This window comes from Dendrobates tinctorius, unplaced genomic scaffold, assembly GCF_039654945.1.
Source record: "Dendrobates tinctorius isolate UK_male_01 unplaced genomic scaffold, ASM3965494v1 ptg000007l, whole genome shotgun sequence".
NCBI classification, from domain to species: Eukaryota; Metazoa; Chordata; class Amphibia; order Anura; family Dendrobatidae; genus Dendrobates; species Dendrobates tinctorius.
In genome coordinates, this window is record NW_027361675.1 from 22601760 (window position 1) to 22625718 (window position 23959).

Consider the following 23959-nt stretch of genomic DNA (forward strand, 5'->3'; position numbering starts at 1 on the left):
GTCAAATGGCGCTGCTTCCCTTCCGAGCTCTGCCATGCGCCCAAATAGTGGTTTACCCCCACATGTGGGGTGTCAGCGTACTCAGGACAAATTGCACAATAACTTTTAGGGTGCTGTTACCCTTGGAAAAATAAGAATTGAGGGTGAAAAGATCATTTTTGTGGAAAAAATATGATTTTTTAATTGTACGGCTTTATGTTATAAACTTCTGTGAAGCCCTTGGGGGTTCAAAGTTCTCACCACACATCTAGATAAGTTCCTTAGGGGGTCTAGTTTCCAAAATGGTGTCATTTGTGGGGGATTTCCACTGTTTAGGTACATCAGGGGTTTTCCAATCGCGACATGGTGTCCGATCTCAATTCCAGCCAAAAATGTCAAATGGCGCTGCTTCCCTTCCGAGCTCTGCCATGCGCCCAAATAGTGGTTTACCCCCACATGTGGGGTATCAGCGTACTCAGGACAAATTGCACAATAACTTTTAGGGTGCTGTTACCCTTGGAAAATTAAGAATTGAGGGTGAAAAGATCATTTTTGTGGAAAAAATATGATTTTTTAATTGTACGGCTTTATTTTATAAACTTCTGTGAAGCCCTTGGGGGTTCAAAGTTCTCACCACACATCTAGATAAGTTCCTTAGGGGGTCTAGTTTCCAAAATGGTGTCATTTGTGGGGGGTTTCCACTGTTTTGGTACATCAGGGGTTTTCCAATCGCGACATGATGTCCGATCTCAATTCCAGCCAAAAACGTCAAATGGCGCTGCTTCCCTTCCGAGCTCTGCCATGCGCCCAAATAGTGGTTTACCCCCACATGTGGGGTATCAGCATACTCAGGACAAATTGCACAATAACTTTTAGGGTCCTGTTACCCTTGGGAAAATAAAAATTGGGGTGAAAAGATCATTTTTGTGGAAAAAATATGATTTTTTAATTGTACCGCTGTACGTTATAAACTTTTGTAAAGCCCTTGTGAGTTCAAAGTTCTCACCACATATCTAGATAAGTTCCTTGGGGGGTCTAGTTTCCAAAATGGGGTCACTTGTAGGGGGTTTCCACTGTTTATGTACATCAGGGACTCTCCAAACGTGACATGGCGTCCGATCTGAATTCCAGCCAATTTTGCATTGAAAAAGTCAAACGGCGCTCCTTCCATTCTGAGCTCTGCCATGCGCCGAAACAGTCGTTCCCCCCCCACAAATCAGGTATCAGCGTACTCAGGACAAATTGCACAATAACTTTTGCAGTCCAATTTCTCCTGTTACCCTTGGTAAAATAAAAAAAATTGAACCTGAAGTATTTTTTTTGTGAAAAAAAGTTAGATGTTCATTTCTTTTTAAATATTCAAAAAAATTTCTGTGACGCACCTAATGGGTTAATAAACTTCTTGAATGTGGTTTTGAGCACCTTAAGGGGTTCAGTTTTTAGAATGGTGTCACTTTTGGGTATTTTCTATCATATAGACCCCTCAAAGTGGCTTCAAATGTGATGTGGTCCTAAAAATAAAATGGTGTTGTAAAAATGAGAAATCGCTGGTCAACTTTTAACCCTTATAACTTCCTAACAAAAAAAAATTTTGGTTCCAAAATTGTGCTGATGTAAAGTAAACATGTGGGAAATGTTAGTTTTCAAGTTTTTTGTGTGCCGTATCTCTGTGATTTAAGGGCATAAAAATTCAAAGTTGGAAAATTGCGAAATTTTCAAAATTTTTGCCAAATTTCTGTTTTTTTCACAAATAAACGCAAGTTATTTGAATGAAATTTTACCACTAACATGAAGTACAATATGTCATGAGAAAACATTGTCAGAATCACCGGGATCCATGGAAGCGTTCCAGAGTTATGACCTCATAAAGGGACAGTGATCAGAATTGTAAAAATTGGCCCGGTCATGAACGTGCAAACCACCCTTGGGGGTGAAGGGGTTAAAGTATAGTGCGGCGCCATAAGTGATGTGTAATGGTGATGTGTGATTACATGTCTTGTGGAAGAATAGAGAGACAGTTTGAAGTGCCACTGAAGGATGATCTTATCAGAGAAAAAATGGGAGGTTTGATAAGGGGAAGTTTCCAGGGCCATGCGATGAGATCTAAAGGGCCTGTCACACTAAGCGATATTGCTAGCAATATCGCTGTAACGTCACTGGTTTTGTGACGTTATAGCGATATTGCTAGCAATATCACTATGTCTGATACTTACCTCCGACCGGCTCCCCCACTGGTTATCGCTCATCGCGCGAGAACGGTCTGGGCCATTTCTCGTCGTCAGCTTCCTGCTGGGCTTCCTGTGGTGCCGACGAGCGAAGCGTGGACGCGGGTGGGAGGACGTCAGGATCGCCTCATCTGACAGGTAAGTAGCGATCCCCGTCCCCTGCGATGTTGCTGGTGAGATCTGCCTGTGTGGCAGCTCACTAGCGACCACTTAGCGATGCACCAGCAATCCTGACCGTGTCATATCGCTGGTGCATCGCTAAGTGTGACCGTACCTTAACGGAGAAGAGACAAGCAGAGATAATGCGATAATAATAATATATTCTATTTCTATAGCGACAACATATTCCGCAGCACTTTACATTTTACAGAGGACTTCTAGAGATAATAAAGATGTTACAAAATAACACATAATTCAGATACCAAAAGGAGTGAGGGCCCTGCTCACAAGCTTACAATCTATGAGATAAGATGCATATAAAGAGAAAGACAATATGCAACCACCACTGCTATTCGTTTACTGTAGAGCCTATAGACTGTCCCGGGACTCAGGATGAGTGAGGTCCACCCTGATATTGTAATGGTGTTCTGCGCTTGAGTGAGAATGTGGGAAAAGACAACCTTTGACATGAAAAGTGTGATTAGAATCATAATACAGAAGTGAGAACCTGACAGGGATGATGCAGAGTGAGGAGGCTCTGAGAACTAATGGCTGTTGATAAAGAGGTCTGCGGCACAAAAGAGCCGATGCGAGTGAAAACCACCTGATCCTGAGACCACCACTATCTCGGTGAGAATATGAAGAGGGAGCTTAATTGCTGAGGTGACTGGACCATTCAGCTGCAAATTCAATGATGGCGGCCTAGTGTTGCCTACAGTCAAAAGAGAGAGTGTGAAAGGACTGGGACGGTTTATACTTCTAAAGCAATGTTAAGTTCAGGTACTGGCCCCAAAGTGACAAACTAAACTTTGCTTGAGCAAGACGTTGCCTTGTGTGGATACACTTCCACCCCAAGTAGAGAAATTCCCAACCAGGGCGTCTTTGCCTTCACAGATGAATTGCGGCCTATACCATCCTCTGCCCACTTCTTAAACACTGCAGCTTAAAAGTCTCATCAGGTACTTGGTGCCTGAGGGAGATAGCACTGAATGTTTGGCATACATTGTCTATAGGGACCAATGAGCTTTAAGCTACACCTCTGTTTGTGCCTGAGCTACACAATAGAATGGGTGTTGACGCACAACTACAATGCATAATTACAATGCTCTTTGCAATGTATCACACCAAACTACTCAAACCTGAGAAATTACAACTCAGGAATTCGAAATAGTGTGTTAACAACACAAGGACATTGGCAGTATAACCCAAACCAAGGGCATGTTTTGTCAGTGTGGTAGTATACAGAGAATATCCACAGCACAGCAATAGCAGATTTCCTTATATCGCCCACAAAAGCTACTGTAGTCATAAACTACTAAATGTAATTTTGCAACATATGTTTAATTAATGATAAAATTACAAAATATCAAAGCGGTACGAATGGGAGGAATTCAAGTGTCAGAGGGCAACAGCATATACAATAATTATTAATTCATATTATTTAATCAAGGCAGTCAAAAGGCGCCAAAATCTAAGATACTAATTTATCAAATGGTAGAGTATGACTCTAGAAGTTTGTGTAAGTGACAAGCTATTCCAACTTTCTACTGTTTATTTATTTTGCTCTCACATTGCGCCATTGTACTCCGCAGATACTTACAGCTTTACAGATTACTGTTGATTTATATAGTCATTGTGAGGACCATATAATTGTTGAGGTGGCCCTAGCCCTAATGGCTCTAGCCCAGTGTTTCTCATCTCCAGTCCTCAAGACTCAACAACAGGTCATGTTTTCAGGATTTCCTTAGTATTGCACAGGTGATGGAATTAATGCTTGAGCAGGTGTTGAAATCACCTGTGCAATGCTAATGATATCCTGAAAACCTGACCTGTTGGTGGGTCTTCAGGACTGGAGTTGAGAAACACTGCTCTAGCCTATAGTAGTAGCGATATTCAATGTAGCATACCGTATCTGCAAGACGTCTGCAGTGGAAATGTTGTCAATATAACTTAAATCATTGGTGTTTTTGTTGTTTCTTCTACAGGTGCTGGTGCAATTGTTGCTGCTATTGTGGTTGGTGTAATTATAATATTTTCACTGGTTCTTATTAGCCTCAAGATGTATAATAGGTAAATATTATTTAAATAAGTGACAAATTAAACTATCACTCCCCAAAATAGCTTTCTTCCCCAATGTATATGTAATGTAGTGTAAGTGCAATAAAATACTTACTGATCACCTCATTCCCCTATTTCCATGCATCGCTCTGGACCTCTAGTGATTTATATAACTAAAATTCCAACCTGCCAAATCACACCGAAGTCGCGTGAGTGAGAAGAAAATCAGAGCAGTGCTGGAAACCGGGAAAGACTGTGGACAGTATTTTATTGCACTTACACTACATTACATATACATTTAGATTTAGGTTTAGGAAATAAAAATGTATTGGGAGTGCTTCTTTAAAAGAAACCTGTCTCCAAATTTTGCCATATCAATTACAGCCACCACCATTAAGGCCTCTTTTATAGCATACTACAATATTGTAAAAAAAAGTCCCCAATTCCCACTATGCAGATCAAAAAAAAAAGATCTTCCCTGTTTTGTGTGGATGACGCATCCTACGTCATTGTGAGGGGAGCCAGGGCCGTAGTCGTGGCTGAAATAGATTGCTCCAACAAGCCCTGGTCTCCCGCCACATACATACAATGTCCCCTTTGCAGCATACCTTCTTTAACTCCTTCTGTACCATCAGGGTCCCCTCTGGTCTGCTGTGGGTTGACTCCTATTGGTTTCACACAAAGATAGACAGAGTCCAGTTTCAACTTTTAACAGACAACTTTACTTGAATTCTTTCGCAGTATGTCCAGTTCAGTTACAACAACTTTAAAGGGAACATCACAGTATACATCCTTGTCTATTCCTGTGCTTTTCCCTGCTTCTTCCAGAATGCTCCTGGGTAGTACCATTTCATCTGGTATCGCAGTGTTCCTTCTGTCCAGCTTAACTACTTTCAGGAGTTCCCCTGTCCTTTTCGCCCCAGACATAAGGACATCTGCCCACGTAGTAAGCTGCCAAATCTTGGTGCTGCCCTGCATTCCAATACTGCTGTGTCCTTCAGTTCCCAAGCCCTGGATGACTGGGCTCCTAGCTTGAAACGTTGCGGAGTCACTGTGTTGTCTGGGCTGTAAGGCGCTGTGGGCTCCCTGGCTATACTACCTACATTCAGGAAATGCTCCTGTCTTCCCCATAGTAGGCCCCTCCTATGTTAACTATTTATTATACTAAGCTCCTATTTCTATCCTACTATGCCCGCCTCTAGTTGCTAACCCTATAACTGCACTTTCCCTATCTACACAACATTATATATATACAGTATATATATATATATATATATATATATATTTAAATATATATATATACACAGTATATATACATACATAGCAGCAACAGGTACATTAAATATAGAATATATAAATACCAATATGAGAAAAGGGAGTGGAGCATCACGTGATCTTGTTACCTCCCTTACATCATGGCATTACAGCTTTTAGATTAATACACTCAGCATGGAAAATGCAACACCAAGAAGGAAACTTTGTGGAATAATGGAAATCACCGAATGGATAGACATGTTAATGATTTGCAAAAGATGAAAATATGTATTAAAACTCCCATTTTATACAGGATTGCAAAAAAATACATACACTTACATTCCTTGACATGCTGAAAATGATCTGATCAATGGGGCATTTATTACTCAATAATAAGGGGGTCCTGTGTCTCTTGTTTGAATAGTGGAGTTGGACCCGCATGCACATTACCACTCTGTAGATACATATAGAGCAATAGTCACATATACAAATTACTGCTCTATTCACACAGGGCTCCCATTCACAAGGTCAGTGGGCTCCTCAGTGGTCAGTGGCACGCTCTCAAACATTTATTTACTTAATGATCTGCTGATATGCTGTCAACAACAGAAATATTTCCTTCTGCCTCAAGGGTCCCAAAGTTAATTGAATTCGCCGATGTTGACATGTTAGGTTGATAGTCTGAGGTGTGTGGGGGTGCCAGCTGACTGGTGCTTGAGAGAGATGTCAATAATGCATGTCTGATTTCGGACTGCCGATCTCATTGTTCTCCGTGAGATAAGCTGCCAGATGACTTGTTATTGGTGGCTAAGCAAAGAAAAATCAGCTGACAGCATGTCAGTCCCAGGATGCATGTTCCAAGTTCAATGACCCAATCGGACATCAAGTGATATAAACAATAGAAAGGAACAGCATCCAGTCCAGGTGATGAAAAAGAAAAAAGCCTTTAGTCCGCCATGACATAATACGACGTTTCGACCACAATTGGTCTTTATCAAGAATTTTGTCTTTTTCATCACCTGGACTGGATGCTGTTCCTTTCTATTGTTTTCTTATTGGTGGCTTTCTCATCGAGAGCATGAGAGCACTCCTGTGTATGGGAATGGCGATTGGATGACAGCCACCTAGTGTGTATGGCCAGCTTAAGTCACAAGTAATGTTTCTGATGAAGAATTTAATATATAGTATATAGTTTTTAAATATTGGTGAATATGTATTTCCTCTTGCAATACTTGCAGGCGTACACGAACAGAGAGAGAGCTGGGAATGAAGAGCACCAAAACCACAAACACACCAAGCACGAGAGCCCACCACAGTTCCATCAGCCAACCAACATCTGTAACGTCTGTTCCACCCGACATCCACCTCGAAAACCGATGAAGAGAATATGTGCTGACGGAAAATGAAGTTGAGTTTGATTTACAATTAAAGTTAGTTTAGGACAAGGCATTTAGATCTTCGCTGAAACACTGAGATTCAGAATGTGATAATAGGTCTTTGCTTCCAAGACCAACCATCCCTACATTCACCTGGATAGAATAAACTCATACCCACCAGCTGAGAAAAGAAAAAAGTCATTGTATTGGAATCCTACAGCAATGGAAAGCCCCCACTACATCACAATGTCTCTTTCGTCTTCAGTCTACCCTGATTCTAGCCAAATGAATGGACATTGGACAGGAACCTTGGGGTACATTTCTGGAAGCATGACGGACATTCTGATGGCTTTTATATATACATATTTATATTTATATATGAAAGAATGCTGTATGTAGATTGTTGGACTTTATGTTTTCATATATGTCACAGAATACTGTTTCGCCAATTTCTATTCATTAAAATCACTGTTCTGAGCATAAAATAATCCATGACACAGTACCATTGTGCAATGCATGTCTAGTAAAGAGTAGTAAGGCTAGCCATGGATCACTAAGTGATAATGTATATGTATATTAGTCAAGGTTATTGGACATGTTGGGTAATCTCCAATATCATTGTATAAATAATCTGCTGAACTTTTTCATTGTGTGTAATAGCAGTAATTTAATGCCAGATTTAAAATGTTGTCCTATATTTGACAATAATAATTTATAAAAAAAAGGTATGATTTTGCTTGACAGCACTTATGACTATTTTAGTGTAATCCTACCTCAGACAACTACTTGTAAGGATTATCCGTGACTTTTGGTCTCTGTTTACCCCATGGGGATAAGAATTTAAAGACTAATTATATGTCAGTTCTGCGCTGTGATGATTCTCCTGATTCCTGTGAAGGCATGTCCACAGAGCAGCGCTTTCTCTTCCGCTTTGCTCTGTCGACAGGTATTACTACCAACGTCATGTTGACTGACAGCTGACTTCCCGTTGCTTAGCTGCGGGGAGCTGTCTGCCGGTCAACATGATATCTTCAGTAACATCCCGTCGATAGAGCAGAATGAAAGAGACAAAGCTGCTTCACCCATGTGAGGTCCAAGGAACCAAGGGAATTGCCATATGAACTGGGAGAGGTTGCTGCAGAGCAAAACAGACAAGTATTTACCAACTACATGCCGGTAAGTCCTTCGCTCCATAGGGCAAAAAAAGGACTTGATAACCCCTTTAATATGGAAGTCACAGCTATGATGAAAGGCTCTTTATATAATACATGAACATCTTGAGTGTTCCAGAGAGGAGCCTCTCTTCCTTCTGGCTCAGACATGGGTCTCCTCTCTTTGACGTCCATTTGTTTGGTGGTAAAGGAAAACCTTTTTAAGAGCTTTTCTTTCTTAACTGTCAAACTCGTTGCATAGCTGGCAACTAGTCTTTTCTGCTAAAAGCTGGATTGACATTCTGCTGGCTGTTAAAAAGCTGAAAAGCAGCATGGGAAAGCAGCAGATTACAACATGGGATAGCTGCTCCATCTCACCCTTCATTAATCACTATGATTTTCATAATATAGAATAAATGTAGGCAGTGTCGGACTGGGGTGCCAAGGGCCCACCAGTAACAATGACTTTGAGGGGCCAATTTTTCACCTGCATACAAATACTACACTTCCCTCATTCCCAAATGTACCTATATCGCTAAATAATAATAAGCTAGGCAGTTTGGTTAATGAATGACGAGATGCTGCTTTTTTATGTACAGAGTAAATCAAGTGAATTATGCCAAGTACTATCCATATAGTGGGGTTAGCGGGCCCAGATTTGCACAGGGGCCCACCAGGGGATTCCCCTCTTACCCTGTGGGCCAGTCCGAGCCTAAATGTAGGAGTAGAATCTTTAGAGTTGGCTAATTCACATTCAGCAGAGGATCAGACTTTAGGACTTTCATTCAAACATTTGCATTTTGTGTAGTTAATAACTCTTAGTGCATTCTTCATCTGAGACAAGTTTTGCTTGATTTTTAGTTAAGTTATTAATTATAGTTTACATGTATATCACTAATGTGAAAATGTATTTTTCCGACACTGTTCTGACAAGGTAAGTTTACGGTTGGCCAACCTCTATAGCATATATTATATTTTGAACACCATTTTACAGTTTACAAGTACTATTAATCTACATAAATAGTTGAGTAAATTGAGTAATGCTTTACTTGTCTTGCACCAATCTTGAGTTCTGGCACGGCATTACCCCAACTCTGAAAGCTTCCTGCTTCCAACTTTCTCAGCTGGTTGAATGTCTGCACACGGCATGCCCTTAGGATTTTTATTTGGGATGTATAGCCTTTGCAAAGTACTGATGCAGTTAAAATAAGCTACTTACTTTAATAAATGTAATGGTTAAAAGTGTATTGATCTCTTCAAAGCATAGTCAGCAGAATTGTGAATTAAGCTCTGAAGGCTCGGCTCTAACGCAAGATGAGTGCAAAAGAAATAATACAGCGTATTTGCAAACATGAAGTGTTGGCATATCCCTGCGATATATTGTAATTTTATGACATTTAAAAACTCATTAAAGGGAATCTGTCACCACATTTTGTCACCTAATCTGAGAGCACCATATTATAGAGCAGGGGTGGGGAACCTTTTTTCCATCCGGGGGCCATTTGGAAATTTCTACCATCATTCGAGGGCCACACAAAAATGATCACCTTGAGGCTGTGTACCCATGTATGCGTTTTTTTTCACTTTTTTTACCAGCAAAAATGCTTAAAAGAAGCATACCATTCATTTTAATGAATTCCGAACTTTTTGTGCATATTGATGCGTTTTTTTCCCACGAAAAAAAGCATCGCAGTAACAGACGCAGCATGCTCATTAATTTTGTGGAAAAATCCACATTTCTAGCTATTTTCTATGAGACTGGGGAAGCGCGGAAAACACGCAAAAAACGTGCGGAACAAAAAAGAGCGTTTTCTGGGAAGGAGTCCTGTTTTCATGCAGAAATTTTCTGCATACGTGGGTACATTGACGAAATATACCAGGGTAATTTTCATGCAAACAATTAATTACGGTAACTCACCCTTAATGTGACAGCTGGAGCTGCTTCTCCATCACTGGGGGCTATATATATCACAGGTGGTAGGATATACAGTACTCGGGGGGATATACAGCACTTTCAGGGTAAATGCAGCAGCTGTGGGGGGATATATAGCACCGGGGGGGACAGGGATCGTCGGGGAGGCTGATAGATCACCGGGGGGACAGATCACTGAAGGGTGACATGAAGATCACAGGGGTGCACATAGCTTTGGGTGACAGATCACAGGGGGCACATGGGAGCACAAACATCACAGGGGGTACATAGCAGGTGGGCACATAGATAACATGGGGCACAAAGCTGGGAGCCACAGATATCACAGGGGTGCACATAGCTGGGGGCACAGAGATCACGGGGGGGCAAATAGCTGGAGGGCACAGATCACAGGGGGCATAGATATCACATGGGGAAACAGCTGGGGGGGCACATAGATGGAGGGCACAGATCACAGGGGTATATATAGGTGGGGGGCACAGATCACATGTGGAAACATAGCTGGAGGGCACAGATCACAGGGGGTATATATAGGTGGGGGGCACAGATCACATGTGGAAAAATAGCTGGAGGGCACAGATCACGGGTATATATAGGTGGGGGCACAGATAACATGTGGAAACCTAGCTGGGGGCACAGATCATGGGGTATATATAGGTGGGGGGCACAGATCACATGTGGAAACATAGCTGGAGGGCACAGATCATGGGGTATATATAGATGGGGGCACAGATCACATGTGGAAACATAGCTGGAGGGCACAGATCACGGGGTATATATAGGTGGGGGGCACAGATCACATGTGGAAACATAGCTGGAGGGCACAGATCATGGGGTATATATAGATGGGGGGCACAGATCACATGTGGAAACATAGCTGGAGGGCACAGATCACGGGGTATATATAGGTGGGGGGCACAGATCACATGTGGAAACATAGCTGGAGGGCACAGATCATGGGGTATATATAGATGGGGGGCACAGATCACATGTGGAAACATAGCTGGAGGGCACAGATCACGGGGTATATATAGGTGGGGGGCACAGATCACATGTGGAAACACAGCTGGGGGCACAGATCATGGGGTATATATAGGTGGGGGGCACAGATCACATGTGGAAGTATAGCTGGGGGCACAGAGATCACTGGGGGCACATAGCTGGAGGGCACAGATCCCCAGGGAGGCACAGAGCTGTGGGCACGCACTCACAGAGATCGCTGACTCTCTGGCAGCATCTCCTCTTCCGGGTTATGTGGACGGGAGAGCATTGGGTGCTAGTTCCGCCCATCTAGACGCTAACCCCGCCCACCCAGATGAAATCATCATCATCATGTGCAGGGCAGGCTGCGTTTTGTAATGAACGCTGCATGCCCGTGCACTTGGGGGTTAAAGGGCCGGCAGCTGACAGGATACAGCAGCCGCCCGAGCATTGAGGACTCCAGGGACCTACCCGCGGGCCGCATGAAAAGCCACTACGGGCTGCATGCGGCCTGCGGGCCGGAGGTTCCCCACCCCTGTTACAGAGAGAGACTCCGATTCCAGGGATGTGTCACTTACTGAGCTGCTTGCTGAAGTTTTGACTAAAATTACTGTTTTATAAGCAGGAAATTATCATTAGAAGACTAGTAATCCTGCTGCCATGCAGTCCACAATATTCATGAGCTCTGTAAAACTCCACCCACACCAGTGATTGGCAGCTATCTGCCTATGCACAGTGTACACATAAAGCTACCAAACAGTGGTGTGGGCGGAGTTATACAGAGCTCAGTATTTAGAGAGCTGATAGATCTGCAGCAGAGAAAACAGTGACTTTGTCAAAATTGCAGCAATCAGTAAAGTAAGTGATACATCGCTCGAGTCAGGGTCTTGGATGGGGTATCAAAACCCTGGTGATAGTCTCTTTACATTCGCATAATTTTTGAAGGTGGAAAAATGAAAAGTTTTTTCAGGAAACACTCCTTTTTTTGTTGTTGAGATTTATTTTTCTACACTGTGTTTTGCAGCCTTTTGAATTGACAGTGTCAAGTTTGGAACAGATTCCACGTGGAATCCAACTCAAAGATGTGACATGCCATTTTTTTCTCTCAAGGAGTTTGTCAAAATCTTATCAGAAAAAAAAAAACGCTCAAAATACTTTTTCATTGAAATAGATATGAAGTGAACTCAAGGTGTATTTGAAGCATTTTTTGAAGAGGACTTCCTAGCTGATATGCTTCGAAATCTTCCTAAAAAAAACCCTTTTTTGAATGTAGCTTAACACTCCCTTTGAAGAATATTGTTAGGCATTCATCATATGTAGCAAGAGACTATGAAATATTAAAAACTATAAACCATTTCATGAATAAAAAGTTACTTATAACGACCAATCAGAATTTAGCTTTATGTTTTGACAGCATGTTAGTGAGGTGGCCAGAGATGAGGCCGGCTAATACAAGCAGCTGCTCAAGTTTTTGTTTTCACTCATTTTACAGACCACCAAGGACAACATCTGCAAGGAGTTTGTATGTTCTCCCTGTGTTTCCGTAGGTTTCCTCCAGGTTCTCTGGTTTCCTCCCACACTGCAAAGACACACTGATAGGGAATGTAGATTGTGAGCCCCATTGGGGACAGTGATGATGTCTGTAAAGCGCTGTGGAATTAATGGCGCTATATAAGTGAGTAAAATAAATACAATTTGTTTGTTATTCCTTATGGTCTATAGTCACAGTCAGGCTTTCAAACCTTAGAAATTCGATTTGTATAGCAAAACTAAATTTTCAAGATAAACGCATAAGTCCATGGACTGTGCCATCATTCTTGAAACGCTCACCCACAAGACATAGCTATCTGTGTGGAGTTCTATGGCAGGGCTTTATGGTAGTCTTTAGCAAAAATCCACAACCTCTGCTGCCATTCAAGCTTTGTTCTGTAAATTACAGTATATGCTTCCAGATTTATTGGTCTTCATTAACCCTGCCACCATGAAAATCAAGTATCCCCTCTGGCTATGGGAAAATTACACAATTTTTCAAACCTTGGATTGGTAAAAAACAAAACAAAAAACAATGTAATGTAAAAGGAGTTAAGGACTCATTCATTGCTTGAGCTATATAAAGTCTTTAAGATGTTCTAGCAATGACAGAGTTAAACTCAGGGAATTTCTGCAAACTCAAAGGTTGGATGGTGATTGTTAGCCTTTCTATTATTCAATAAAAGTGCTGCTTTCATTCTTTTGAAAATTTGAAGGAATATATCGTATTTTACAATAAATGCTTCAGTGGTTGAAAAGTCTTTCCGATTCCTTGTTATTATTTCCTACAATCTTTAGAGTAAGACGTACATACCGTAAGTAGAATAATGTCGGTGAAATAGTAAGGTTGCTGAGGATGCCTTCTTTGAAGTGGAACTGTAGAAAAGCTCCCCAACAACAAACTAAAATTGCTTTTTGGGCTCATGAACCCTCCTGATTCTCATGTTCTCTAACTTGCTTTCCAGTGGACGTCTTTATTAGTATTCCACCAGCGCTATACAGGGTGGGCCATTTATATGGATACACTTGGGTGGGCCATTTATAAAGATGCAATCCAAAATGGCCGAGTTCAAAATGGCCACCATGGTCACCACCCATCTTGAAAAGTTTCCCCCCTCCCATATACTAATGTGCCGCAAACAAGAAGTTCATATCACCAACCATTCCCATTTATTTTAGGTTTATCCATATAAATTAACCATCCAGGTGTATCCCTATAAATGGTCCGCCCTGTAGTTATCCTCTATCCATAACCAACTGATCACTGTGGGTCCAACCCAGCAAAAACCTGATAACAGATTGCCTTTAGGTTTGAACTTGCAAGGTTTGTTTCCAACTGTACCTTTAGGAACATTAAATGCCTTTGTATTTTTGTATCTTTTACCTTGCTTATGCAAGGCAATGTTCTATTAACTTTTTGGACAAGTGTAGTGAATTAACCATATTTCTAACTTGCAATCAAATGTCACAGTCAACATACACCCTAGCCAGTCCAGGTATTTGTTGTATTTTATCACAAACACATGTGATACAGCTAACGAAAGCATTAGAGAACCCCTGATTTGCATGTGTGAGGTTATGAGGGAATTTAATGAGTAAAATAATTCTGAGACTGCAGTAGTCATTAAAAGTGGTATTTTCTGCTGAATCGATTACATATATTGTGCTGAGGTATTTAAATTGTTCTTGTTTGATTGGTTTATTACAAACAGCCACAAATCTGTAAAATGTGCTCATAAACTTAATTTGCAAAGGTGGTGGAATAGTTTTAATTCCAGCAGTATGTTAACATGTCATGCGTTTCTTTCATAACAACTAATAACAAACCAATGACTCAAAATCCACACCTTACATGTATTATTACAATTGTATTGCGATTTTTATACCTTGTCCATGTCTGCTTCTCCAGTAGGACAAAGTGGCTGTCTTCATAGTAGCGTGTAGCTCTGTTTCGGTTGGAACTACTGTGCTGACTACACCCATAACAATGGCCCTACCGACGTGGAAGCCTCTAGGAATTTCAGTGCCCCATACTGGCAAAATTATTGGAGTCCCCTTAAGAGTCCACCCAGGCTTCACCCCAGCCCTGCCTCCACCCCACGAACCATCCATAGTCCCACTGCCCTCTCTTGGAAAAACTCCACTTCTGCACCACATCCTCACCAATCACACATTTACAGTTCCCCTCACCACATACATATGGCCAGCAGCTTTTGTTTTAGCCAAAAGATTTTTTAATCCGCCACCATGACAAAGTAGATTCTTTTGGCAGGGCTCTACTCTACTGTTACTTATTAAACATTTGTTAAAATATCCAATACAATTTTAGTAAATTTTTATTTATTTTTCAATTTTTAAAATGACCAATAATATTGCAAACAAGGAACAAATACCACTGCACCATGACAAGACCACATATTACCTTACCACCACATAGTGACCAAACAATAGCACATACAAGGAACAAATACCGCCGCACCATGACAGGCCACGTATTACCTTACCACTACATAGTGACCGACTAATAGCACATACAAGGAACAAGCACCGCCACACCATGACCAGATCACATATTACCACCACAGTGACTGAATACTACAATACTGGTCATTAATAAAAAAAAGTACAATACTAATATCACCGTAAGTGTCATTATACACAGGAGATCTGTATTTTGTACACAGTGTCAGTGTAAAGGCAATATACAGTGATCACCAGTGACATTATATACAGGAGCTCTGTATATAGTGTATAGTGTACAGATAATACAAGGATCACCAGTGACATTACACACAGAAGCTCTGTATGTAGTGTATAGTGTACAGGTAATGCAGGGATCACCAGTAACGTTATACACAGGAGCTCTGTATATAGTATACAGTGTATATTGTCAGTGTACAAGTTACACACTAACTCACCGGTGATGTCACTAGTTGAAGTCCTTCATATTTGCTTTTCATCTTCATCCAGCACACACTGCTATCACTTTTTCCAGCCAGGACTCATCTCTGCAGAAAGTAACTCAGTTATCTAGAGCACATTCCCCAATTTTTCCCCAACCTTTGTACTACGCCAGATGAATAAAAAAGCGAACTTGTTGCCCTGCACAATAACAGGACCTCTCTTCCCCACATTGAAAACAGTATCATGAAAAATAATATCCTTTAATTAACCCCTACAGTAATATCCCACATTCTCGATCCCATGTGTACTCCCATTCTAGATCTCATGTGTCCTTTCATTCTGCCTCATGTCTTTCCATATTTTCCCCATGTCTCTCCATACTGCCCCCATAGTCATCCATAATAATATAATGTACCCAATAGTCAAATATAGCTGTATAATGCAGCCCCATAGTAGTATAATGTTCCCTATAGTCATATACAGTGGGTACGGAAAGTATTCAGACCCCTTTAAATTTTTCACTCTTTGTTTCATTGCAGCCATTTGGTAAACTAAAAAAAAATCAGTCTTTTTCTCATTAATGTACACTATGCACAAAAAAACAGAAATGTAGAAATTTTTGCAAATTTATTAAAAAAGAAAAAATCAAATATCACATGGTCATAAGTATTCAGACCCTTTGCTCAGACACTCATATTTAAGTCATATGCTGTCCATTTCCTTGTGATCCTCCTTGAGATGGTTCTACTCATTCATTGGAGTCCAGATGTGTTTAATAAAACTGATAGGACTTGATTTGTAAAGGCACACACCTGTCTATATAAGACCTCACAGCTCACAGTGCATGTCAGACCAAATGAGAATCATGAGGTCAAAAGGAACTGGCCAAGGAGCTCAGAGACAGAATTGTGGCAAGGCACAGATCTGGCTAAGGTTAAAAAAGAATTTCTGCAGTACTCAAGGTTCCTAAGAGCACAGTGGCCTCCATAATCCTTAAATGGAAGAAGTTTGGGGCCACCAGAAGTCTTCCTAGACCTGGCCGTCCAGCCAAACTGCGCAATCATGGGAGAAGAGCTTTGGTGAGAGAGGTAAAGAAAAACCACAAGATCACTTTGGCTGAGCTCCACAGATGCAATAGGGAGATAGGAAAAAGTTCCACAAAGTCAACTATCACTGCAGCCCTCCACCAGTCGGGCCTTTATGGCAGAGTAGCCCGACGGAAGCCTCTCCTCAGTTGCAAGACATATGAAAGCCCGCATAGAGTCTGCTAAAAAATAAAAAACACACAAAGGACTCCCAGACTATGAGAAATAAGATTTTCGGATCTGATGAGATGAAGATAGAACTTTTTGGTGATAATTCTAAGTGGTATGTGTGGAGAAAACCAGGCACTGCTCATCACCTGCCCAATACAATCCCTACAGTGAAACATGATGGTGACAGCATCATGCTATGGGGGTGTTTTTCAGCTGCAGGAACAGGACAACTGGTTGCAATTGAAGGAAACATGAATGCAGCCAAGTACAGAGATATCCTGGATGAAAACCTCTTCTAGAGTGCTCTGGATGACAGACTTGGCTGAAGGTTCACCTTCCAACGAGACAATGAGCCAAAGCACACAGCTAAAATAACAAAGGAGTGGCTTCAGAACAACTCTGTGACCATTCTTGACTTGCCCAGCCAGAGTCCTGACATAAACCCAATTGAGCACCTCTGGAGAGACCTGAAAATGACTGTTCCCCAACATTCACCTTCCAATCTGACAGAACTGGAGAGGATCTGCAAGGAAGAATGGCAGAGGATCCCAAAATCCAGGTGTGAAAAAACTTCTTGCATCATTCCCAAGAAGACTCATGGCTGTACTAGCGCAAAAGGGTGCTTCTACTCAATACTGAGTAAAGGGTCTGAATACTTATGAACATGTGATATTTAAGTTTTTCTTTTTTAATACATTTTCAAAAAGTCTACATTTCTGTTTTTATTCAGTCAAGATGGGGTGCAGAGTGTACATTAATGAGAAAAAAATGAACTTTTTGGAATTTACCAAATGAAACAAAGAGTGAAAAATTTAATGGGGTCTGAATACTTTCTGTACCCACTGTATAGTATAATGCACCTGCATAGTAGTATAATGTACCCCATAGTCATATATATAGTGTAATGCCCGCTGCGGGCCCCCTCTCCCCATCAGCCCCCATACGCCAGTAAGGGCAGTAATGCCCTGATGGTGTCTCTACCTACTGGGGCAAAGTCTACCAAAGAACGTACGTTGGGCCTCCTTAACTTCAATTGACCTCACCCTGTCTGCTGCCCCTGCCCAGGCCAACCTCTGTAACATACGTCAGTGCTGGAAATGACAGCCAGGCTCGCTTGTGTCTAACATTCACCATCACAAGGGTCCTCTTCTAGGCGGAGTCTTCTCAGAGAATGTTGGTGCTTAACCAACGTTGGGTGTCTTCAAGGTCTAAGGGAAAAAGTGATGGGCTCTGGCTCTTTACCGGCGTCGTCTAAACACTGGGTCTTCACTGGAGGAGGTCCGAGATTCAGATATTGACTGGTGTAGTTGGGACTCGGGGTCTTGACTGGTTAAGATTGTGTCTTGACTGGTTAAGATCTGGTCTTGATCAATGCAGTTTGGACTCTGGATCGCACTTAGTGCTGCTGGGGTCTCATGTATAATCGGATAGTAGCCCGCTAACACACGCTTCTTGTTCTGGCCTGTTACTCCGGCTGCAGCATCTCCTGCTGAGCACGTAACGATCACCCTCCCTTTTAGTGACAAAACCCGCTATGGTTTGGTGCGCAGACTCTTTATATTCAGGAACTTTGTCACCAATGGCACCTGAGTGGGTGTTACTGTAGGTAGGTGTGCCGACTGGGGGGTGGTCCTCTTACCGCCGCAAACAGACTGAGACAGAGACTGTAGTGCGTCCAACAGGTCCTCTTTATTGGCCATCCTCTCGATGACACACAGCAGCTGCTCGACTCCGCAGCACCACACAACAGGCCCGGGTACCTTCACTTCCTTCTTTTCCTGTCTGATGTCCCTCGCGGCTCCGTCACTGTGGCTGCCCTAGGCCTACCATCACAGCGCTTCACCCATCCGAGTCCGTCCGTCTTGTGGTACCCCAAGCTCTCTCTCCATCTGCGGCTTCTCCCGTCAGGGCCACCCCCTGACCGTCTCTGTTGCCAGTCCTTTCTGGAGCTTCTTCATTGTCCACCTCTCCCTTTAGTCTTCTCCTCTCCTGAGCTCCTCTCCTGGACTGACCGCTTCTAGAACTCTCTGTCTTCCTTTTATCCCCCTCCATGGGAATTCTCCCTAGAGTCCTTGTAACCCCGCCTCCATGACTATGCGGCTTCGTAGCTCTAAGCTGATGTTCAGTCCTTTTCTCACAACTTTCTCCTGCCATCTTGTGGCCAAACTTCAGTATTACACCCATCTCTACTATCTCCAGCTGTCTCCCATCTATAAATACAACAGTCCACCTAAAGCACACTATACCTTACCCTCCTTCTGCAGACAGGTCCGTATGTCAGCCCATTTCCCCTACACTCTCCCTTCCTTTGACGATTGTCGCCCTCGACAATCTCGTTCCCCTCTTTTTCATTCTGAAACTTCCCCACTTTCTTTTGTCGGACTGTTTGTTGAGCCAGGCCCGCAATATGCAGGGGGCAGAGCCAAACCGGGAGCAACCATGCTCCGAGTAGATTGCGGCTACCTTCCGGCGTGTACGCCACTATGATAATTCCATCTGGTTGGGCTAAAACCACCCGGATTCCTCTACGGGTGCGTACTTCCCACTTTACGCCCGTCCTGTGACATTTTGCAAATTTGGAGCACAATGACCGAGGCCCTCACCTACCAGGTCATCGTCAGCGTCCTCCTTTCCTTTTGGGGTGTTCGTGGTATTCGGGCCTGACCTATGGATCGCTGTCTGTTACAATTCCACCTGTCTCTTTGTCCTGTCAAATTTAAATAGTCATGGTCGGTGTTTTTTTTCTGTACCCTTAGTACCCGGGACCTGTTGAACGTTCTTATTTTTAGATGCAAATAACATTTCAAATCAACTACTATATACTATACATAGTTTTTAACTATACTATGCTTTAATTCTACCGCCTTGAACTTTTCCTTTGCTTTCAGCATTTTCAAGTAAGACATAACATTTTTTTTTAACCAAACATGAACATTGGTGCTCCCCCTTCCTTTAAGGAGATCACTCCCCCTCCCATGCATCCCTGCCTCATCAGGAGTGGGCATATCTTCCCGCTTTGAGGATGTCGAACTGTCCCCAGGCTATGCAACAGCGCACAGCAGTCCCGGCAGTCCATTTTGAAGGATACTCCGGGCCACCTCCTGGCGGCCGATGTTTCGCCAATCAGCAGGGAACTTCACAGCTGTGAAGTCACCGGGATGCTTGAACTGTTCTGGGCCCCGAGTGTCCCTGATGCCCGAGACCCAGGAGTCCTCTTCACTTTTATGGGGCTCATACCCCTCGGGATATGCGATGACCACCACCGCATAGTAGCCGCTGGGGCAGTAGTCCTTGTAGTAGGAGACCAGGTCTCCCTCCCGCAGAGCCCGCCCGTGCTTGATAGAAGCCACGCTGAGATAGACTTTGTGGCCGGTTGCGAGGTCCCAAATAAACCCGTAACCTTTTACGGTGTTGGTGTGCACGAGCCGGCCATATGATCGAGGGGTAGACATGACTGCCTCCCCCTTCTCATGCAGCAGCGCCCACACTTCCCACTCTTTGGCCTTCTTCTGCTCAATGACCTCCGCAACCCAGGCAGAGGGTCCGGTGTAGGCCGCAGAGCCCAGCGAGCGGGCCGCAGCCGGAGTCGGCAGGGGGGCAGGGGTGGCCGCAGATGTCCTCCCATAGGCTGCAGCGGGGGGCCTGGCGTGGGGCAGAGACGGCCGCAGCCGTCAGCGGGCAGGCTGCAGCTGACATCACAAGTGGAGCCGGAGCAGATTGCGGGATAGGCCTCAGCTGGAGCCGAAGATGGAGCAGCGGCGGCCACGGCTGTCAGCAGGGAGGCCGCGGAGGCAGGCGGCCCGCTCTCTGCAGCGAACTGGAGCAGGATCGTGGCAGCGGCAGGCCTAGATGGGTAGGCCGCCGCCGGGGTGTGGAGCGTGGCAGGAGTCGCCGTGGGTCTGTTCCGCACCGGCAACACAGGACGGAGCGCCGCCGGATGGGGCGGCTCGGGGTCGTGGACGGGAACGGTGGTCGGCCCCGTCAGGGCCACAAAGTCATCCTGAGCCGAGATTGCAGGAGGGCAGGAGGCCGAGCTGGGAGGCCGGGAGCCGATGGCAGGGCCTGGCTCGTGCCTGAGGCGGCGGAACGGGAGCTGCCTGCGGTGCCGCCGGCTGAGCCGGAGGGAACGCTCACCTTCCCCGGTGCCGCGGCTCCCGGCAGACCATCTCACAGCTCCTCCAGCAGCCGACGATCTTCACCCCGCCGGCAGGGCCAGCCTCCAGACCTGGTGGTTCCGCGGGGAGAATCCGTGGCGGTTCTTCCAGCGGCCCTTTCAGTAGGGTCCGGGGTCGCTTCTCTTCCTTGATAGGCGTCCGGGGTACCGACAGTGGCTCCCAGAGGCAGATCTCCCGACAGGACTCGATCTCCTGACGCCACTTCCATTCCAGGCTTCCGAGGCCACGGCAGCTGCAGCGTCGCATCTCGTCCGACATCCAGAAGCTTAATGGCGCCAAGCATCCACACCCAGCCTCTCTACCTGGGCCACTCCCGTTCTCGGGTGGGGCATTGGTCGGCCTCTCCTCCCATCTTCCAGGGTCCAGCGTGAGGAGGCGTCTGTCTCCTGATGTAAGCCGCTCCCCCCAGGGGAGGGTGCAACATAGTCCCAGATTGTCCAATGTAGCTGCAAACTCCTGTGCTTCTTTCTGGCGCTGGAGTGCCACAGTCATTCTGTCAAGTCATTTTCTGCACCAGATCCGCCTGATGAAAACCGACAATCCTGGTCACAGTCCAATTTTGTAATCCACAGGGAAATTCTTCAACCCATTCAGCTTGGGTCCTTTGGATCTTCGGTGCAGGCTTACCGCTGAAGATGGAATATTGGCGGCGATGATCCTGCCGACTACGCCAAATGTAGGTAGGTGTGCCGACTGGGGGGTGGTCCTCTTACCGCCGTGAACCGTCTCTGTTGCCAGTCCTTTCCGGAGCTTCTTCTTTGTCCACCTCTCCCTTTAGTCTTCGCCTCTCCTGAGCTCCTCTCCTGGACTGACCGCTTCTAGAACTCTCTGTCTTCCTTTTATCCCCCTCCTTGGGAATTCCCCCTAGAGTCCTTGTAACCCCGCCCCCCATGACTGCGGTTTCGTAGCCCTAAGCTGATGTTCAGTCCTTTTCTCACAACTCTCTACTGCCATCTTGTGGCCAAACTTCAGTATTACACCCATCTCTTCTATCTCCAGCTGTCTCCCATCTATAAATACAACAGTCCACCTAAAGCACATTATACCTTACCCTCCTTCTGCAGACAGGTCCGTATGTCAGACCACTTCCCTTACATTACATTCAAACTCATCCCCCCTGCAATACTTCCTGTTCCGGTTTGGTCCCATCTGAACAGTAGGTTGGCAGACTTCTATCACCAATGATAGTCTGCGCTGGAGTTTTTCAGGAGTATTGTTACCCACTCTTACAAATCATTTTTTACTGGGAAAACAATGCAGAAGGCAAATTATTCTCAAATAATGTGTGAGAACCTGTCAGTAATGCCTAAATTTTAAATCAACTCTACATAAAAATAAAACATAATAGCACAATACTATGATGGTGTTTTGACATGTGGAAAACACTTAATCAAAAATGTGTGTAAAATCATTTTGTAACAAAACCGAGGGAGAAGTGTAGCCACCAGACACCATGTGCTATGAGTCCATTGTGATAACAGTTTACAAATGTCTGTTTGACAGGCTGGAGAGACTTTGACAGGCTGCACTGTAGAAAAATCCTAAAAGAGGTATCACTGAAAATGTGCCATGAAAGGTTTGAGTCTTCTCCCCGCTGTGAGGGTAACTTATGGAATGCAGTGAAAACCTAAAGGAGATATCACTGAAAATGAGTGAGTGAGAATTAACTGCCCGGTGTGAAGATAACCTTGTAGCAGGGATGGATAGAAAACATACTGGAAAATCACCATTGCTATTACACACTACAAGCTGTGAACTAAGAGCCCGATATGCTATTTGTGGTAGCAGATGTAGAGTCTCTGTATACGAGCATTTCTCATGAAGATGGTATACGAGCTGCTCAATTTTATCTTGAGGCAAGTAATTTGGATGCTGACCTGAGGGGACTGGTGCTGGAGTTGTTGCGGTTCATTCTTACCCATAATTTCTTTACATTCAAGGATAGATATTACTTACAAACGCGTGGTACCGCAATGGGAGCGGCATGTGCGCCCTCGTATGCAAACCTCTTTCTCGGTTTTTGGGAGAGGGGTTTGTTTTGCGACGGCTCACATGCCTCTCCCAATATACTTGGATGGTTCCGCTTTATAGACGACATATTGTTTATATGGCAGGGTACCACTGATGAACTACACTCATTTATGGGGGGTCTGAATCGCAACGACTCCAACATCAGGCTTACCTACAATTTCCATCATGAGAAGATATCCTTTTTAGATATTGAGCTCAGGGTGCATTCTGATGGTTCTGTTCATACAGACATGTTTCGTAAAGAAACTGCAGTTAATGCATTACTAAATGCCTCGTCTGCACACCTGGACTCAACTATTAAGGCTATCCCAGTAGGCCAATTTCTCCGGGCTCGGAGGATTTGTTCATCGGACAGCCTATTTGAGCGGCAGGCCATTGACCTTGGGGACAGATTTCAAGAGCGTGGGTACAGCAGGCGGAGTATTAAGAGAGGTTATACTAGAGCGAGGAAATCCGAGAGAAGGAATCTTTTAGTCCCACGGAATAAGAAAAAGGAATGTGATGCCGGGTTAAGGTTTATTTCTACATTAAACCAACAGTGGGAAACAATGCGGATGATTCTTAAAAAGCATTGGCCGATACTTATGACAGACCAAACTCTCAGTAAAAATTTACCAGTGGTGCCTCAAATGACGGCCCGTCGTAGTCGAAATCTTAAAGACATGCTAGTGAATAGTCACTATGTGACTAGGCCCCCATCCTTATTTGGAAATGCAGATAGGAGGAAGGGCTTTTTTCCATGTAAAAATTGTCTGGCATGTAAAAATCATGTACGGGCCACATCATTCACATCTTCGGACGGCTCTAAAACCTTTAACATCAACATGTTCATTACATGTACAACTACACATGTTGTTTACTACGCAAAGTGCAAGTGTAACCTAATATATGTAGGATTAACATCACGTGAGTTACGAGTAAGGACACGTGAACACGTTAGGGACATTATG

General features: G+C 44.0%; 1 protein-coding gene across 1 annotated transcript in view; it reads left to right on the forward strand.

Annotated features, from left to right (window-relative positions):
- The window catches only part of NCMAP (non-compact myelin associated protein), a 91401-nt gene extending 81670 nt beyond the window's left edge, over positions 1 to 9731 (forward strand). The window contains exons 3-4 of the mRNA XM_073572485.1: positions 4349 to 4433; positions 6914 to 9731. Coding sequence (XP_073428586.1) covers positions 4349 to 4433; positions 6914 to 7055 — 227 coding nt within the window. The 3' untranslated portion in view covers positions 7056 to 9731. The remainder of the gene's footprint in view (positions 1 to 4348; positions 4434 to 6913) is intronic.
- The last annotated feature ends 14228 nt before the right edge of the window (positions 9732 to 23959 follow it).